The sequence below is a fragment of the Nyctereutes procyonoides genome, unplaced genomic scaffold (genome assembly GCF_905146905.1).
Source record: "Nyctereutes procyonoides isolate TBG_1078 unplaced genomic scaffold, NYPRO_anot_genome, whole genome shotgun sequence".
Taxonomy (NCBI): domain Eukaryota; kingdom Metazoa; phylum Chordata; class Mammalia; order Carnivora; family Canidae; genus Nyctereutes; species Nyctereutes procyonoides.
Genome location: NW_026575029.1, coordinates 6487467 through 6508204, shown reverse-complemented (window position 1 = coordinate 6508204; position 20738 = coordinate 6487467). Strand labels below are relative to the sequence as shown.

At 39.5% G+C, this 20738-nt stretch overlaps 1 protein-coding gene across 1 annotated transcript in view; it reads left to right on the top strand.

Moving 5' to 3' along the window:
• LOC129503545 (teneurin-3-like) overlaps positions 1 to 20738 on the top strand; it is a 184991-nt gene that overhangs the window by 142395 nt on the left and 21858 nt on the right. Inside the window, exon 2 of the mRNA XM_055315683.1 lies at positions 14127 to 14434. Coding sequence (XP_055171658.1) covers positions 14203 to 14434 — 232 coding nt within the window. The 5' untranslated portion in view covers positions 14127 to 14202. The remainder of the gene's footprint in view (positions 1 to 14126; positions 14435 to 20738) is intronic.

Sequence of the window (20738 nt, the reverse complement as noted above, 5' to 3'; positions counted from 1 at the left end):
TATATGGTCTGGTGGAAATACCCAAGACTGGTTTGATGACAGGTGGGTGCTTCACAGGAGCCTCCAGCATGCCTTTTGTTGGAGGGCTTTGAAGGGGCTGGTCGTTACCCTACCTGTTCTCAGATTAGTCACAATAGAGAGAAAGGGATTCTTAAAACTTTGTTACTTACTCCCCACATCTGCAGATCGGACCCAAGGGAATATGACTCGAGCCATTTAGGATCCCCTAAATGACAGCAGAGTCAACAATGATGACTTTGCACACAACTCTTGCCCTCTCTGTGAAGAATACTGTACCATCTGCTCAGATATATCATGAGAAGAGACTCCATTGAGTCAGATAGTAGAGAATCTGGTTCATCTGGTTCCCTTCAGTGCCAGGAAATTATAAAGATCTGTGCTTTGTGTGCCTGAGGAGAAAAAACAAGGTCCCCTAGTCTACTCCTGCCACGACAGTAAGCCATACTTATATTTGAGATACATCTTGTTTTTAGTGGCTTCTACTGGAGGAACCAGGGTTTCAGAGCCAACAGACTATCATCATATATGAAAATGCTTACAAATTGCAATATATTTTTTTAAGTATCTTATAAGCATAAGTTAATCATCCAGATATTTTACTACTTGAATCTTTCTTGAACTGAGTTACCTGGGTATATTTTCCTCGAACAATTTATAACAAAATATTTTAATGGGAAATTAAATTATGATAATTTGGACAATTTCTATTTCTTTCTATTTATTATTATTGGACCAACATTTTGATACTTGTGCGTGTCTGAACCCCATCTGAGCGAAGTCCTGTAGTACCTGAGGACTTCTGCCAATAACCTAATGGTAAATTGCCTCAATTATGTAGCTCTTCGTCTGCCTAGTGTTTCATGGTTTTCAAGTTGTACATGCTAGCAAGATTCTGTGGATAAAGTATGAGAGGAAAAAAGCATTATGTACATTAGTTGAAATTGGCATCATGTTGCCAAACTGTAATAAGCCTTAGGGGACCTCAGTGTTGAAACTACTCAATTGAATGCTGCAATTTCCCATAACAATTTAAAAGGCCTGCAGGCATGCTAAAGTCATAGCTGGATCTTTCAGTTAACACTCTGTAACATGACCCCAAAGTCTCATTTACATCACAGCAATTAAAATATATTCTACATTACATGTTTACTACTATATACTGTAGAAATAATCCAATGAGATGTGGCTATTTTCCACAAATAATCATGGAAATCTTTATGTTCACCATTTCTTCCATCAGAGAGATATTAACATCGCCTGCGTATACACAGAGGATGATGGTGATTGTGAAGGGGAAGGATGGTGGGGTGAGGGAAAAGGAATGCCATCTAGACCAATAATAACTAGTAGTCATTACTACTTGGTGATCCACGTGAAATTAGGTTAGTTGTTCTCAGTCCCGTTCATAGGTGACAGGTGTCCATTATGCAAAATAACTATTGTAATCAGAGCTAATCAGCCCCCTACTGTAGTCAGAAGTAGAGGGACCAAAAATTAAATGAGTATTAAAATAATATACCTCCTGGTTGCAGATGTGCTGCACCTAGTCGGGGACAGAAGTACCCATGCCCAGTTGGGAAGATGTTGGAAAGGAATAGCAGAGCTCAGCCGAGGGAGATGCTTTCATAAATTAGAGTTCTTTCCTTGTTGTTCCATCCAAGTTAATTTTAAAGTCCTCCTGGCATATGGCTTATAACCAAAATGATTAACTGATACCATAACTATTTCATAATGACATGAATAGCAAGTTAAATTATTTTAAAGCAAAGCTGCAGTAGCCAAAATTAGATCATATTTTCTCAACAGTGACTGTTGCATTTTCGTAATGCCTTTCTTTCAAGAAACATAGACCGAACTGACTTAGTCCAAATTGTTGTTGTGGTTTAATGTTTATCGAGTAGCCACAATTTACCAGCTTACCTTGAAAATGTGGTTTTTAACAATTGTCCAGAACACATCATCAAGGTACGAAATATGATGGCAAAAGTCCAGATTCTCCACTTGGCAGATAGTCAACGGGAAGCCAAGGAAACAGAGTTTGCCTGTGTGCCTGTTGGAACACTCTTGCACGCGCTGCCCTTTTGTGGTTGGGAAGAGCGTTGAAAGAATTCTACTTCAGCAGACATCTGAGAAGGCAACGATTTTATCTGTTGCCTGGGTCCATTTTAATCCTGTGCCTTGGCTTATAACTACCCCTAGTAACAACATGAAAAAAAAAATGTTTTTGATCGTGCCACTTGCTCCAGAGCTGTTGTGCTAATTATGACAAGGGGCTTCCTTTTGGCAGACACAGCCCCCCTCATTGCAGACATTGCCCACTATTGGGATGAGCAACCACAGAGCGTAGGCTGGATTGCAGACTGTCACTCACCCTTCAGCAGGTGCCCCTGACAAGGTAGGCCTGGGTCAGACCATGTGTACCTGACTCCTAACATTTTTTTATAAGAATTATAAATTATTCACATATTTGTCTTTGTGATATAAAGCATTCAGAAAATCAGAACAGCTGACTAATTGGATACACTTTTCCTATTTTCACTAGACTATTTGGCAGCATTTAGGGAAAGTCAAAATATTTGAGTATATTATACATATGCACTTTAAGGTATTTAAGTAAACCTGAGATGTCAAAACATTACATTTCTATGTGAGCCTATACTGAGCCAAGCATATTTATATACCCTGATAGTGTTGCATTAAAAATTACTTAAAAACAGACAATAAGAACCCAAGAAGACAAATATTAAAGAGTTGAATCTTCTAGGGTAAGTGCACAGACTGCTTGCCAGACAGGCTATAAAAATGTTGGTTCTTGGGGCACCTTCGTGGCTCAGCCAGTTGAGCATTCAACTCTGGATTTCAGCTCAGGTCATGTTTTCAGGGTTTGTGAGGTTACCGGGTCTGACTCTGTGCTGGGCCTAGAACCTGCTTGGGATTTTCTCCCTCACCCTCTCCCTCACTCTCTGCCCATCCCCAGGTAGGCTTGCTCTCACACGTTTAAAAAAAAAAAAAAAGTTTTTCCTTTTTCCCACACCCATAGAGGCTGAGTTCAGACCCGACCAAGCCTCTACAGTCTCCAGTGCAAGCTAAGAGGGTTCACCTAGTTTTCTGGGGACTCTGGGCACCAAGATTGAACCCAAAGGTGCTTTGAACCCTGAAGCAATTCCAGAATTGACTTATCCCCTAAGGGCTTCATCACTTCAAGGAGGAAGTGGGGTTTGGGAATCTCTGTCCACACCTCCCTCCTCTCTCTGCAGGGAGATGCCAAGTTGCGTGAGACCCTTACCTCCAGCACTGACCCAGAATTTCCTGCTCCCCAGGGGTCTGTGAAGAAGGTGCCATTTGGCTGGTTTGGTGCTTTTCAGACTGAGATGAAAACTATCTGCTGGGCGGTAGACAGAGGATATGTTTATTATAGTAATTTTGCCTGTGGGTTACAGAGGCATGAATAACCGCAGTTATCTTTCATTCTCTAAGTACTTGTGGGTAGTTATCAGGTCTCCACCTAGTTGTTACTAAAATAAACTTCACATAGTTCTTTGAATCGTGAGACTCTTAATCAGTTTCATTGCTCCTCTTGAAAGTTTTTCCAGTGTTAGCCTACTCCTTTCTGCTACTGAGACATAAATATTTGGATAACATTATAGATGAAGCCATTTGGAAATTACCAGCATGGGAACTAATTTTTTTTCTCATTTGATGGCATAGTAATTTTGCACAAGCTCACAAAAATTCAAAATCCAAATTCCATTCAAACATTTAGCAAAATACCATTTTCACAACAGCTACAGCATCACCTCTTGCTCTGCACTTCATAGAACTGAGCTCTTACTGTCTCTGTCACAGCTTCCTCGGAAAAGCCTTCGATACTGAACAGTATTCTTGGACACTGGACAGTGTTCTGGAATTTAATTATGATAGCTGGCTCTTATCAAGCAGACATTATATTATATGCCAATCAGAGCACGAAATGCTTTGAAAACTTTATCTCATTTCATCTTCATAATACTTCCGTAAGAAAGATACTGTCATATGCATTTTAGAGAGTGAAATACAGGAAACCAGATCTCAGAGAGTTTAAGTAACCTGCGCAAGGCCCTAAGACACATGTGTAGTAAATTGTGGAGCTAGACTTTAACACAGATACGTCTGATCAAACACTTGTCCTCCCAGTTGTGGCAATATAGATCGTTTTAGTTGGAACACCCAGTGTAAGAACTTGGTTCAAAATTGTATTTCGCTCTCTCTCTCTCTCTCTCTCTTTCTCTGAGGTCTGTTTTCTTCTATGCAGACTTCAGTGGCAGGCAGGCTTTCTCCCATGGTGACAAAAATGTATACAAGACTCAGGTTTACATCCTCCCACAAGAGCAACTGCACACTCGCTGGTTTTGAGTAGGTGCGCCCAGAGAGTTTTAGTGCATCCTTGAGCTAACCTTATTGGCCTGAGTCAGGTCACATATATTCCTGAACCCACCCCTGAGGTCCCTGGCAGGCAGGTCCCAGGCCCCAGGATGGAGTTCTACTCCAACTGAACCTCTAGAAGCTAATCCCCAAGACAAGCATTTATGCAGAGAAATGCAAGGCATACAAAAAATTTGTATGACTGCATTGACTGGGATGTAGGTGAGCCTCCTCCTCTGATAGCTGAACCACGTGAGCTGGGAGACAAGTCAAGGGAATGGTGACTGTCCTATGAAACACAATCACAGTAAGGTATCACTGATTTCTTCCTTAACTGTTCTTCCTTGAAGACAAGCTTAAAAATGTTTCCAATGTATTTTATCTTTTTCAGTTGGTCTTGAATTTTTCCATCTTTCTTACTCTGCCAGTGAATTTCACTTGGCTTTAATTTCTGCTACCCTAGTACCGTGATCTCTGCAAATTTAATTATCGTGGTCTTGCCAACATGGCAGCCTTCACTGACTTTTTTTTTTTTAAGATTTTATTTATTTATTCATGAGAATGCACAGTGAGGAGAGAGAGAGAGGCAGAGACAGGCAGAGACAGAAGCAGGCTTCATGCAGGGAGCCTGACGTGGGACTCGACCCAGGGTCTCCAGGATCACACCCTGGGCTGCAGGCAGTGCTAAACCACTGAGCCACAGGGGCTGCCCCACTGACTTTCTTAATCCTGGACGTGTTGACATCCTGACACAGGTTGTCAAACCCCGCTGTCGTCTCTCTCTCCTTTTCTCTCTCTCCCAATGTGTTTTTTGTTTGTCCGTTTCTTTACCTTTGTAAAAATTTGTTTTTGTGATTGCTTAAAGCCTCTGTTTGTAGGGATTACTTTGAAATAGGTTCAAATTCCACTTGGCTACTTCCAGACTCTGTGACCTTGGACGAGTCAATTAATTGCTCTGGACCTTAGTTCTCTCGTGTGAAAATACCTAGCAAGCTTGCTGTGAGGATTAAGTGAGGTCATATATGTAAAGTGCCTGGCATATCATAAGCACTCAATAAATAATCAAGATTGAAATTAATAATTCATCAAGGAGCTTTTATGTCTACTCTTCAAGAGAGGAATATGCTCAGCACTTAGGGAAATAATATTAGCTCTTCACTCAAGAAGCCCACCCAGTTTTACATGGCATTCCCAACTGTCACCAGGTCAGGAATACCCATTTTTGAGTCGCTTTTCTGACAGCAAGCTGTAGTTGTTGTTAAGCCATCTAGAAGTCTTGATTATTCTTTTCTCATTATGACTAAAGGTTTGGATTCGGAGCTGATGCTACACAGGTCTTACCATCTGGCAACCTTTCAGAGAAGTAAATGGAAGAGCAGGGCATGAGACTACGAGTGCCAGCCTCACCAGTCACTGGTTATCAGACTTGTAATTTTTTATTAATTTTGCATATTTTCCCATCAATAAAACTGATAAATCACATGAACTTGATGAGCTATTGTTAAAAGTAGAAGTAACAGTGTGTAAAATACCTAGCATAAAAAAGCGTTCGTAAATGGTGGGTATTGGTTTTATTGCGTATTTGACGGTGGCTGGCGTATCCACTGAGGTGAGTGTGTTCATCTGAAAATGGAAAGATAGTCTGTGACCCAGTTCAATCAGAACAATACACAAAACAATAACAAAGTTTTCTATGTTGTTGTTGCTGTTGTTGTTGTTTTTAACCTAGTGTATACTGGAGGCCATTTGGATAACACAGTAATATCAACATGACACTGTTTCCTTGATTTTTCCTCTGAACCAGATAGGATTGCTGGCAAAATTTTCAAAGGCCTGGCTCATGCCAAAACATAGATGAATAAAGTGGTGGCCATTATATTCAGTGCTCTGGCTTAAAACATCATAAAAATAGTTAAATAGAAATGACAGATATCCAGGTGGACAGACAAATTGAGAGATATTATTTACACCTTACCCTAAAGGTCTGCAAGGTAGGAAAGCTGGATTTAGCTCAGCCGTTTTGGATCCTCGTGCCGTTTTCCATCTGTTCGAAGTATCGAGATTATGGGTCTTCCCCTCCCATTACTGCGACAGTTGTGACCATAAGCTACAAAACCGTATTAAAATATTTTACTATTATATCACTATTATCCATAATTGTTATTAAGAAAAATAGAATGACTTTTAATTTCAAACTATACAAGTGAATTGTGTTATTTGTTTTTAAATCATAGAATAATATTCTTACTTTACATTAGTGAGTGAATTAGTCTCATTATCCATTTATTTTTTCTTTTTTGATCATTTCCAGTTCTGTTTCCTTCTCTATATAAATAATTTTAAAAGAATTTTTAATGATTTGATGAGGTTTAAGCCACTTTTCTTATAGCCTAAGGCACTGTTCTATATATTTTCCAATTAGAAATTTCCCAGTATTCACACTTATTCAGTAGCTATTTTAGTATATTATTCCTATTTGCTTCATTATCTAAGTTTGCATATTTGCTATCTATGATAATACATGGAGAATAATTTTGAGTGTTAAAATAGCAACCTTCCAACTTATTATTTTTAAGATAAGACATAAGTATATCTTTACTCACATGAACATGTTCACAATGTTAAGTAGAAATGAGTTATAAGATCATCTATGTTATATATATATGACACACACATATCTTCATACAAACACATGTACATGCACATATAGAAAAAGTCCAAAAATGTTAAGAGAGTAGTAATTTTAATGTGTGGTTGTTTTTTTTTTTGTTTTGTTTTGTTTTTGAAGGGGAGGCACTTATATGTATTTTTCTGGTTTCCACAAAGAACACATATTACTGCTTAATAATTCTGTGTTTTAAATGAAAGAAAAGCATGAATTGAGAGTGTGCATTGAGTGATGTTTAGGAATAGCCTTCTCTGTGCATCTCAGAGCTATCCCTCTCCACCAAACGCTCAAGCCAGCAATCTACCAGTCCTTCTCAGCTCCTCCCTGTTCCTCACTCTTGTTTCAGCCCATCCCAAGTCTTGCTGATGCCATGTCTGTCTCTCATCTCAGCCCGTGTCTCCAGATCTTCACTGTCCCTAGTCTGAGCTAGCATTCTCTCTCCTGGAGTCACACAAAAATCTGCCAACACGCTTCCCCACTTCTGTTCCAGATGTCTCCCTCTTCTGTGTTCTCCACACTCAAGCCAGAGGGATCTCTTCAGACTGTAAATCTGATTGATCGTGGCAGTGTCCTGTTTCATGCTCTCCAGTGGTCACCATTTTTGATGCGCTTATGAATGAGACAGCTTAGGCCTGGCCAGCAAGTTTCCTTTGGACTCGTGTCTCCTCATTCACTGTGCTCCAGCCCTGTTGGCATTTGTCCATCAAGCTCTTCTCTGCCCTCAAGCATTTGTTTGAGTGGGTTATTTTGTTAACCTGGCTTGTTATGCTGCCAACCTCTTTCCTGTGACACACATGCTTGTGACCAGGCTAAATCTTATTTATCCTATGGGTCTCAACCTAAATGTCATTTAAGACAAGTCTTCTGGGGCGCCTGGGTGGCACAGTCGGTTAACTGTCTGCCTTCAGCTCAGGTCATGATTTCAGGGTCCTGGGATCAAGCCCTTGCAAGGGACTCCCTGCTCATTGGAGAGTCTGCTTCTCCCTCTCTCCCTCTGCCTGCCCTTCCCCCTGCTTGTGCTCACGCGCTCTCTCTCTCTCTCGCTCTCTCTCTTTCTCTCAGATAAATAAATAAGATCTTTAAAACAAAAAAGAGAGAGAAGTCTTCTTTTAGCTCCATCTCAATTAGACCACACTTTATGTTCTCTCTCTCTATTTATTTTTTTAAAGATTTTATTTATTTATTCATGAGACACACACAGAGAGAAAGAGAGAGTGAGAGAGGCAGAGACACAGGCAGAGGGAGAAGCAGCCTCCATGGAGGGAGCCCTAAGTGGGACTCGATTCCAGGTCTCCAGGATCATGCCCTGGACTGAAGGCAGAGCTAAACTGCTGAGCCACCAGGGCTGCTCTTACTTATTGTTTTCAAATGTCATGTTTAAAGAAAGAAACTTGACTTGAGGTGCCTGGTTGGCTCAGTTGGTTAAGCGTCTGACTCTTGATTTCAGCACAGATCATGATCTCAGGGTTGAGAGATTGAGCTCTGAGTTCGGGCTCCATACTCAGCGGGGAGTCTGCTTGAAGATTCTCTCTCTGCCCCTCCCCCGACTTACTCTCTCTAATAAATAAATACGTAAATTTTAAAAAAGAAAGAAAGAAACTTGCCTTGGTTTAACCTACTCAACCACTAATTTTTCACTATATTTATTTTTTTCTGTACCTGTATCTTCTCAACAAGCATCACTTTTGTTACTCCTAGCAGACTCCTCTTCCCCATATTTCTTCTCACAGTTTTGATTGTGTTTTAACTTTGTGCTTCAAACAGGATATCGCAATTCACTTACATTCTTCTATTTACAACTGTAAGCTCAAATTTTAGTTGTACTTGCATTTAGCATTACAAAAAATCATCAAAATATGATTTTATTTTTGTACTTGTTTTAATTCCTTGATTTGTAAATTTGCCTCAGGAAATGAGATTTACTCTAAAATGAACAATAGTGATTGATTTCCTCTTGTGCTCAATTGACATTAGTCTAGCATTCAATAAAGGAAACACTTAGAAATTCTTATGGTGTGCAAAGTTGTATTTACTGTTTGATTAACATAATTGGTAATAAATCATAAATGCTAACTTATTAGGGAAAATATGAATTGTGAGTAACAAAAGGTAAAATTTCCTTGGTATTGTGTACAACTAGCTTAATTTAGATCTTTAATCTAAAATGTGTTTGAAAATAAAATAAAATAAAATAAAATAAAATAAATAAAATAAAATGTGTTTGAGTAAATTAATGTTTTCCTTAAATCTGCTTATTCTTTTGGGTGAGCTTTTTCAAACTATTATAAAGAGGACAGTCTGTGCAGAAAATATTCAAAGTGACATTCAGGAATTTGTAATTCTTACAGAAAAGAAATAAAAGTGGGAGCATGAGTGAATTTGACCAATAGGTTACTTAATCCTTTGGGTTTGAATATTTGTTTTTATTTCAGTTGCTAGTTAGACACCTAAGCTCATGGAATTTTGGAAGTACAGATGATTCTAGGGATGTTTGTTATAAGCCTGATAAATTATAATCATATTAAGTCCGATTAAAATCAGATTACTTCCTAAAAGTACAATTAAAGAATGTTTCTTTGGAATTAGGGAACATGTTCTGAAGCATTGTAAGACTGTTAAGTTCTCTGACCAAGTTTCAAAGCAGGTTGAACTAAAATATCTGAAATAGAGGATATGATTACCCTAAATCTGGTGGCCTGCCCATTCATTTATAGTCAATCAAATATTTTGCGGAAAAAGTAATTGATAAAAAAAATCAATAACCAAATAATAGAATTTGCCTTATAGACCAGCTGTGTTTTCCAGAGGTGTGCTATGGTTAGTAACTGAGTTGTTTTTCAAGGAGCTAATGAAAATTAATCAAATCAGTTTGATATTGTTATATACATGTTGTAGCAAATTGAATCAGAACTTTTTGATCAACTTTATTTCTAATATTTTTTCCTTATTTTTTCGAAGGCCTTGCCCACTGTTGCAGCTAAGATCTTATTCATTAAATGCTTTATGCTGAATATGTGCATAGGGACCCCTTTCCTGTGTAGGACTGTGCAATCACCATCAAAGTGCTTCAACAATTTAGCACTACTTAAGCAACTGCATTTTTTAACCTTCAAATCTTTAGCTATAAGTGCAGGAGATAATGCAGAAAACTGCCTTTTGAAGTCATATTGAACTCATTGACTCCCATCAGAAGCATATCAGTGGTTGCAAACATTACAGCGTAGATTAACTCCTTGAAGAGTTTGAACTATGTACAAAAATGGAGAGACAGATGCAAAAGACTTTTTATATTTGGAATCTCTAAGATCAAAATGCTTTTGTCTTTGATGGTATATATGAATACTATTTCTTGATTTATCATTCATGGCACTTCAGAATTGCTTCAAAAATAAAGAAAAGTCATGTATTTGGTGCTAGAGATATTCTAAAGCTCAAGAATACCTACAATTATCTTTTTATTACTCATTTATCAACATTTAATTAATATTGATTTATAAACATTGATAACATCACCGTAAGGATGCATCTTTACTATTGATGATCCATAGTTGTGTTACCACGTTAAAGAACTTATTGATTATCTAATTTGTAAGATCGTGAAATTGTATCACACGGGCTATATAATAGAGAATACATTTTGCATTGTAAGATTCAAAGGGACAATTAAAGACAGAATAGACATATGAATAGTCTAACTCGACATTGGTAATTTTTTTTCTGTAAGGGACCAGAGAGTAAATGGTTTAAACTTTGCAGGCCATCAGATCTCTGCATTGGTTTCCTAGGGCTGCAGTAACAAACTACCACAAACTTGGTGGCTTAAAACAATGGAATTTTATATTTTCAGTTCTAGAGGCAAAAAGTATGAAATTAAGGTATTGGCAGTACCATACTTTCACTGATGTTCTTGGGCAGAATCTGCTCCATACCTCTCTCCTAGCTTCTGCCATTTGCTTATGGCACTTGGTGTTCCTTCACTTAGAGCTACATAACTCAACCTCTGCCTCTGTCCTCATGTGGTCTACTCTCCTATGTGTTTATATATATCTCTGTATCCAAATCTCCTCGTCTTGTCTCTGTAAGAGACACCAGTCACTAGATTTAGGACCCACTGGAATCCAGTATGACCTCATCTTAACTTGATTGCAACTATAAAGACCATATTTCTAGATAAGGTCACATTCACAGATACTAGGGATGAAGCCTTCAGTGTATCTTTCTGGGAGACACAATTCAGTTCACTGCAGTCTCTGTTGCAACCATTCAGCTGTCTTTGTAGCATGAACACAGACAAAGACGGTACGTAAATACATGCATGTGCTGTGTTCCAATAAAACTTTATTTACCAAAATAGGTCATGGGTCACATTTGGCTGGTGTACTAGAGTTTACCAGTGCCTGGTCTAACTAACTGAAGGAAAAATGTAGTGGAGGAAAAAAAACCAATTTCCTCTTGTTTCAATCAGTCCATTTTTAAAGTATAAAAATGCATACAAATGTGTGTATATAGCAGCACTTATTTTAAAATGGTCGTCAACTCAAGGCAAAAACTGGAACTTTAAAACTGAATAATAATTTCAAATCCCAAAGTTCTATTACTAAAAATACTTGAATTATGATATTTATCCAGTCAATTCAAAGCTTTTTGATGATCATTTAGTTATCAGAGTTGATATGGCATTTCCTCCAAAGAGATCGAGATCATCATCGGTTTGGAAACAAGATTTTTCTTGAACTCAGACATATGTATTCACATATGTATTCACAAATGTATTCATTAGAAAAAAATGTACCTGATTCCCCCTCACTAAAGGTATGCTCTATGAGGGCAGGGACATCGTTTTATTTCATGGGATGTCCTCAGCACATGAAAGAGAGCTTAATACTTGATAGTCATTCAATAAATATTGACCTTAAGTAGCTTTTGTTTTTTTTCTCTGAAATAAAAAGAGTGAATTGATGTGTTGTTTTAACCATGTTGTATAAAAATATTCCTGTTATGGTATCTTAAAATTATTTATTGTCTTAAAGGAAAGCTACAATAAGAGAAATCCAATTTCTATTAGGAGCTTTTGGAAGAACTTAAAAAGAGAACAATAGAGCAATGAATCAGAAGGGGTCAGTGAAAACTATTGTTTTTTAATTTAATCAGATTCATGGAAAAATCACAAAAAGGTAGGGAAGTCAAGATATGTTTCAGCAGCCAAGGCAATATTAGCAACTACTTGTAACAGCTCAGCTCAGGACAACAGCACAGAAGTGTGGAAGCCCATGTGAGGTAACCCTTCATAGCCAGTAGGGATAGGAGAAGATACAGTTTGGATAAAGAGGTAGCAAGATGAGCGGTCCAGATTTTCCAAGCGCAGGCTCTGGAACTCTGTGATCATTCCAGCACAGAATTTCACCACTCTCCTGATAGTGGGATGGAAGACAATTAGCAGAAAGTGAAAGGTAGAGGAGTTGTAATGTTGCTCAGACAGACTAGAGACTTGTTGACTTCGTAGATGTAAACTGAGCCGACATGGTAGAGTCAGAGTCAACACCAAGACACCATGTTGAAAGTATGTTAAAGAGAAGTGTGATGTGTATAGGCAAGGATCAAGAGAGAGGGAGAGAGTCCTTGGGAGAGGGATTTTCCATGGGAGAAAATATCTAAAGAGAAATCGCAGCCCTAAGGATGTAGAACCAAAGAGAAGACCTGGGACCGCCAGAAATCATTAGTTTCAAGTTGATTATGGAATCACTCCAGTAAAAAGTGAATTTAGGGGAGAAGGAGTGGAGTGAGAGCAAACACTGGAGGCCTTTGGGGATCTTCAGAGTTAAGAGAATAGATCAAATGAGAAAGAATAAAGAAAAGGAGGATTATTAAAAATGCACTGCAGGGGCGCCTGGCTGGCTCAGTCAGAGGAGCAAGCGACTCTTGATCTCGGGGTCCTGAGTTCAAGCCCTACATTGGGTGCAGAGATTACTTAAATAAATTAACTTTTTAAAAAATTAAAAGATAAAATGCTGATTAGCCCTGGACAGCCATCCCTCCTTAGGCTCAGTCACTCTTACCCCTGTCTGTTCAGCAAAATCAGGAAAAAGACAGTTGCTAAGCAAAAAAAACATAATTTGCCTTGCTCCTCCTAACTTAGTCTTGCTACTGGCAGTTGGAAAAAACTACCCCATCAAATTAGCCACTTGAATTGCCTTAAAATCAGATAGTGAAGGTTTTTTTTTTTTTTAAGATTTTATTTATTTAAGAGAGAATGTGTATGCACGAGTAGGGGGAGGGGCAGAGGGAGAGGGAGAAACAGATTCCCCACTGAGCAGGGAGCCCTATCCCAGGACCTTGGGATCATGATCTGAGCCAAAGGCAGGTGCTCAACCAACGGAGCCACTCAGGCACCCTGGGATTGCACAGATTAAATTAATTTTCTAAAGAGGAAAATGCATTCTTAGGAGAGGACTAGAAGAGAAAGATCAGCTTCTTCCATAGTTGAAGATGTTTAGGTTCTAGAAACATGAAAATTATACCCACCGAAGAAAAAGTGTTTCCAAAAATTAATAAAATGTCCAATGTATTTGACAAAGTTTCACTTCCAAGAAGTTCCCAATTTGCTCCTGCTCCTAAAGAAAAATCAAAAGAATTAAAATAGCATACATCTTTGTAAGAAAAAGAGAGGGAATTTATTTGTGAATGGAGAAAATGCTGTGAGGGAAAAATTGTCCCATTGTGGGAAATTTAACAAACATATTGAGGCCAACTTTTCGCTGGCTTCCATAGTGAAATTTGATCTTGGGCTTAATTTTTTTTTTTTTTATGTGAAAAATCAGTTACAGTAGCTGAAACAAGGGTCCATAACTCTCAGTAACAGAAGGTATGCCTCACTTGCTGGTATTACAGGGTATTTTACAGCAATTTCACAAATTTTCATTTTTTTTTGTTGGAAGCAAGTTTTCCACCGTCTTCCAGATTGAGAAGGACATAAGGGTGGGTGTTGGTTTCTAGGTGAGTGTTATGCTGACGTGGGGCAAACCTTTTATCTTTGCAGAGAGGCCAATGAGTGTGGAACCCTGAGTGTCATTTGGGCTGAGCAAGGACTGATGTGCACCCAGAAGGAATGAAGAATGGATGTGAAAGAGCGTCGGCCCTACTGCTCGCTGACCAAGAGCAGACGAGAGAAAGAGCGGCGGTACACCAATTCCTCAGCAGACAATGAGGAGTGTAGGGTACCTACACAGAAGTCCTACAGTTCCAGTGAAACCTTGAAAGCTTTTGATCATGATTCCTCGCGGCTGCTTTACGGAAACAGAGTAAAGGATTTGGTTCATAGAGAAACAGACGAATACACCAGACAAGGTAGGTCAACGTCCTCATAAAGCAAAGCACACTCAGATGGTGCCAACTTGTACGTGTCGCTTTTTTGCCCACCCCCCACCCCCCGTCAAGGTATTATTTGTACTCTTTTCCAAGTTTGATGCCTGTCCTCTGATTCAAACTGGGGAGGTATGAGATGGCCACAGAATATTCCAGATGAAAGGTAGAAAGCCACCTGCAGGCACCCTGAGCCCACCTAGGGGTACCGACACATGTAGAGAATCACTGTGCACATTTTATACGTGAGGTTTGTGCGTCTGCACGCGGCCACTGTGCATTGCTTGAAACCCAGATCTCTTGGAATCCCTCACCCGCTCATGAAGGTAATCACAGACGCTATTTCTACAGTTAGAACTGATGCCGGGGGAAAGGAACAGTGGTGAGAAAAGCCCTGTTACCCCCATTAGAAAGTAAGAATCCTTATTCTGAATTATCTCATGGCCAATGCACCCCATCAGCGGGCATGTCTGTGCGTAGAAGAGTCTACTAGGGAGGGTTCAATCTTCTCTCTGGCAGGCAATTTAGAACATTAAGGTTGTACCTTAAAACATCCTAGCTTCTCATAATATAATCCATTACGGTTTGGTCATTCGCACATATTTGTTGGACATTTTTATGCTCTGTTTGCTGCCTGCATATCCTACCAATGGAATAATGACTTCTCGAACTCTACTTCACAAGTCTTAAACCTACCAATTTCCACGCTTTCAGACAACGGCTTATTTTAAATCTTGCATCCATAGTTATATTTTTTTCTTCTAAGACATTTCCGAGATGTGGGCAAGATCGCTCCTAATAAAAATAAAATCCTCTTACATTTGTATTGCTCTGTCAATTTACATAGAACTTAGCATACCTTAGCGAATTTAATCAGGAAATGAGGGGAAAAAATCAATTAAACTTCAAATGTAAAGAATATACTCATTCTTTTCCAATCACCTTGCAAACAGTGTGGCTAACAGTTTGGTATTGCACAGAAACAAATTTAAGAAAAAGTAATAATGCAATAATTCAAAGGTTTGGAAATTTTCCGTGGTTCTTTTCTTCTCTGCATTGTGGAAAGAGTCATCCTAACTAGACTGAAATAGCCTTCACTCACCCAAACCCGTTTCCCTCAAAGAAGACTCCTTTGATTGGCTAAGGAGAGATTTTTTTTTCACCCTAAAGCATGTCTTGCTAATATTACAGGTATCGTAGTTTCTGAAAGGGAGCAAAGTAGCTTAACACTTTTAATCCAGTTTTTAAGGAAAGATATAAAACATATCTTTGAGTGCTCGCTTCGGCAGCACATATACTAAAACATATCTTTGAGATCATTCTCTGGGTAAGTCAAGGGACTCGAAGTCCTTGTACAATGTCTTATAATTCCAAACCTGAGGGATTTTTTTTTTTTTTTAGTTTCATATTGTCTACACAGCTGACATAGATTATCAGGGTACATTTTTCACCAGTTTAAGAAAATCGTAGGTACTGTGAAATGCATGCAATCTGAGCCCAGTGTGAAGTCTTGCTTTTTGTAACAAAAACAACTGTTTAGTGCCTTATTGGGGAAAAAAAAAAAAAAAAAAACATTGTGGAATACCATTAAAAGAAAAAAATCCGCACATGTGGCGCGATGCGTGGAGGAGGCTCCTCTCCACCCCAAGCAAGCATTTGGTTTTGGCAGCACAAAGGATGCTTAAACAGGTTAAAAATAGCGAGCTGAAGTTTTCACCTCCTAGGCAGCGCTAATCCAGCGCAGGCTGTTGCTGATGACATGGTGGTACCATCTGTGGAAACCCTGGAACCGAAGTTCTTAGGGGACCAAACAGCCCTATTACTCAGCTTCTCACCAGCCAAGGAGGGGAGAAGAAAAGGGAGCGGAGGAAAGAGAGTGAGCGAGGCAGCAGATGGAGGCCCCTTGTCAGGAGCAGCTGAATGGAACAGGGAGAGGAGGTTCGAGGGCAGGAGAGGGAGGAAGAGCAGGAATGCAGTGTGGGCCGGGGCTGCAGCTCACCTGACACGTTCATAAATCAGGCCATATTAGAAACATAACTGGAATGCACTGCTCTTTATAGCCAATGTGCACCACTCCTCAGTGGGCCCCAGGCGGTGTGGGCACGATCAGCTAACCCTCCCGGTCACGGTGTGACGTGGGGCCCAGGAGCACCCCTCCCCCAGCTGGAGAGGCCTTACACCCCACACCCGATGACAGCTGAGCTGGGACTTGAACCCGGGGCCGGTCCCACCCCAAGTGCCCAGCTTCCAGCCTCTGTGCAGTGGCCACAGTGGAACACAGGCAATTCTGTGTAAGCCTTGCTCCTTGTTTTATGGGTGTCAGTTTTGGCCATTTTTGGGGATAGAGGGACAGGGGAGACCTTCAGGAAATAAAACTGATATGATTATTTGATACACAGGTGGGAAGAGGATGAGCGAGAGGGAGATGTTGCAGATACCTTGTCTCTCCTGTGGTTTGATACAGGGCATGTGTGTAGCAGGAGCAGTAAATGTAGTAGAGAAATGACTAAGGAAAGTCTGCTATCGGATTATGTTTTTCTCAGGCAAGCATAATGAAAAATCCTCCCAGGCTTTCATTTTCTTTGAACCTGACAAATGTCAATTTTTCCTCACTGACTATTAGGCTGTGGGATTAATTATTTAATTGACAAAATGTGCTTCCTGCCACAGCTCCTGACATCATACACATAATAAAAATGAAAAATGAAAAATATTACTAGTAGCCAAAGATCTTTGAAACAATTCCAAAGAATCATGCTAATTTAGCTTGTCCGTGGAGTTTTAAAACAACTTGTCAATCCTCCAGCCACTTATTCTTAGAATGACACAGGAAAAGCCACTTCAGCCAGAGAAAGGCATAAGTGGAGACCCCTCTTAATGCAATTACATGGAGAATTCAAATCTAGAAATATGATGTTTTTATGTTTCTTGACCAATTTTGTGGCCTGTTATCAAAGTTAATTTTAATCATTTTTTGTGACTTTACCAACTGGCAGGTGACTCTGGTTAATTACATGTTATATTTAGGGACTGTAAAGCTGGAGATGATTTTGTATTCACAATAATGTATAACTTGACTGGATCTCACAAAGGTCTCTCTCTCTGTCTCTTTTTAAGTCTCTCCATGTGGTTTATTAGGTGATGGAAATAGTTCTTTTAGCAGCTGTGGAGTTCTCCGTAGGTGTGATGGGGTTAGGGTAACAATGGCTTGTTTTGCATTCTTGGATACTATTTTCTTTGATTCATATTTGAAGAGAATTTATCCTGTCAGGTCTGAGACACATTTCTCATGAAACAGCTGCAGAAGATCATCCCACGGTTTTAGAGAAGTGATAAAATAAGAGATCTTTTTTCCTCTGCATTATGCACACTACTTGTAGTGTCCTTAACCAAACGAAAATGCTTATCAACTCCAACAAGGAATGTTGGCCATGAGGGTGATTTTTGAAACAAGGTGATGTCTGGAAATAAGCATGCTTTGTTCCACAGAACCCTGAGCCTGAAAAGCACACCCCTGAGATAGTGTTAACCCAAATGTTTACCAGTCATTCAGTAATTGGTGTTGGGTCATGAATTGCAGAATTTTTAAATGGAAAGGCCACCACTCACTCTTCATCTCTAGAATGGCAATGGGGAGGAAGGTTATCTGGTTTTAAATGTGAACAACAGGTAGCATTATGTCTCTGTTTTTACATCCCTAAAATCAAAATAGAATATAAATTTGCAGAGTAGTAAAGGGAAGAAGGAAGGCAGGTTGACAAAGATAGGTACTCGTTGATTTCTAAGTGTGGCTCACCGCCGGTCTTCCTGACAGCTTGCTTCCGGTCCCAGAAACTCTCTTCTTTCCTTATTGCTGCTCTGGGATTTGCCTTCTCTTCCTGCTTGTCATTGTCAGTAGCGCCCCACCATCCTGGCTCTCACAGACTTGGCTTCTGCTTCTTCCCTCATACCATTGCTGGTCTAAGACCGGTTCAAGTGTAGTAGTAGATCCCACAGGACCTGATTTTTCACTGCTGTCCCTCCTTAGTGGGCTGCATCCTGCTTCCATCTTTTATACAAATATTCTCTCTTACCAAGGATAACCCTCTTTTGTGAATCAAAAGAACATTAGAGAAGGAGTCCAAGTTTTCCTGTAATCATGTGTCCAGGATTCCAGCATGACGGTGGCTTGAATGATGCCTCATCAACCAACACCTCACCTCCTCTGAGCTGAGCAGTGATCCAGGGTGCAGATGAGATCTGGAATTCTTTTTTTTTTTTTTTAAGATTTTATTTATTTATTCATGAGAGGCACAGAGAGAGAGAGGCAGAGGGAGGAGCAGGCCCCATGCAGGGAGCCTGATGTGGGACTCGATCCCGGGACTCTGGGATCATGCCTTGAGCCAGAGGCAGATGCTCAACCACTGAGCCACCCAGGCGTCCTGAGCTCTAGAATTCTACAGGGCACTGAAGGACAAACCTGATGCAGACAGTTTTTCCATTTGGGTCAGATGAGAGCTCAGAATGGGGTACAGCTCTGGGGTGGAGAAAGCTGTGACTTTCTTTGAGAGGCTGAACTCCCTCTCCATGGTCCTTCCAGGAGTGAAGGTTACCTTATAGGAGCAGCTGGCTGCCTTGGCCCCTGGAGCTGGGGGAACCTTACACAGATGCATTTTCTCCAGTCTAACATCGTGAGACTACCAGCCAAGGAAACAGGGAAGAGGAAGATATGTCTCCAGAGTCTAACAGGACTTACTGCTAAGGCACCCAGGAAAGCCACTTGATAGCACCCAAAATGCAGGAAGTGGGATAGGATGCAAGATGAACAAATCAGGAAGCAGCTAATGAAAATGAGCAATGGAGATAGAAGAGGAAAACTTGAACCTAAATTAAAAAGTACAACATCACTTAGAGAAATCTAAGTACAGAAAAAGGCAGTAAGAAGAAAACCAACAATAACCACCAAATGCTGGTGGCGGGGGGAGGAGGAGGGAGAAAAGCCATCATTTACAAATGAAAAAATATGATGGATTAGTTGAAGAAGAGTACGTGTTCATTGATGAAATCCGAATTAATAGTTTTGAAGACCAAGTAGAAGAAAGAACTCAAGAAACAAGAGTTCCAGGTAAAATCAAAAAGAACACACACACACACACACACACACACCTAAGCATATCCTAGAGGCATTTTGTAAATTTAGAGAGAAGGATCTTTTATAAGATTCTATAGAGAAAAAACAAGTTACTTTTCTTGTTGCTTACAAAAGAAACAAAAAGATTAATGAATTTCTCATCTACAACAATGAAAGTCGAGGACAATACAATGCCGTCTACTAAGAGAAAAGAACTACAACTTGTCCCCGGGATTCTCTGTGCAGGAAGACATCATTCATCTCTCAGAGTAAGTGCAAGATAGTTAGGGATGTGCAGAGACCATATCAGCGACGTATTTCATCTAAGGAAGTATTCGAGAAGGCGATACGATTGAATCAGAATCACTGCCCCTGAAGAGAAGAGGAAACAGCGATGTACGTCTGTGGGTAATTCTCAAATGATGATGGCAAAGCAACTGGAATTGTATGAGAATCCCTACAAGAGAGACCTTAAAAAAAAAAAAGGCTGGAACCAAAACTGATCACTTCTCTCAGCAATATCCACTAGTTGGAAGAAAGTGATGAAGAAAGTAAAAGTGTTTCCAAATCTCATCTATGGAGGGAACAGTCATGGAATATAGTTCTAATGGAGGGAAATAATTGCTACCTTGCATTCATGTAATACAGAAAAACATGTATTTGAATATGAATGTCAGGAAAGGGAGGTAATTATTAGAGAAGCCCAGAAAAGCACAATAGACCTACCTCATTAGCAAGGGGAGAAAGGGAATGCATAGCAATCTGATCAGTTTAGCAAAAACTGCTCCAAGGAAAAAGAGGAAACAAGTAAAATCATGAATAACCATAAAACAAGATGAAAGAAGGCAAATCTACTATATTACATATTACATGAAATGTAAATGCGCTGCATTTTGACACAAACAGAATTATCCCATTGGTTTATAAAAGTTATTGGCATTTATAATAAATGGACTTAAAAATGGTAAAAGAATGGTTGAAAACAGAGAGATGGATAAAGAAGTGTCAGGTAAATACCAAAAAAAAAAAAAAAAACAAAAAAACAAAAGGAAAACAAGAATGGTAGGATTAGTAATAGGAATACTATTAAAAATATTGAATGAGATAAACAGGACCTAGAGTAAATGATAAAAGACAGAAGTATGAATACCCTTCATTCATTATTTAATCCATTAAACA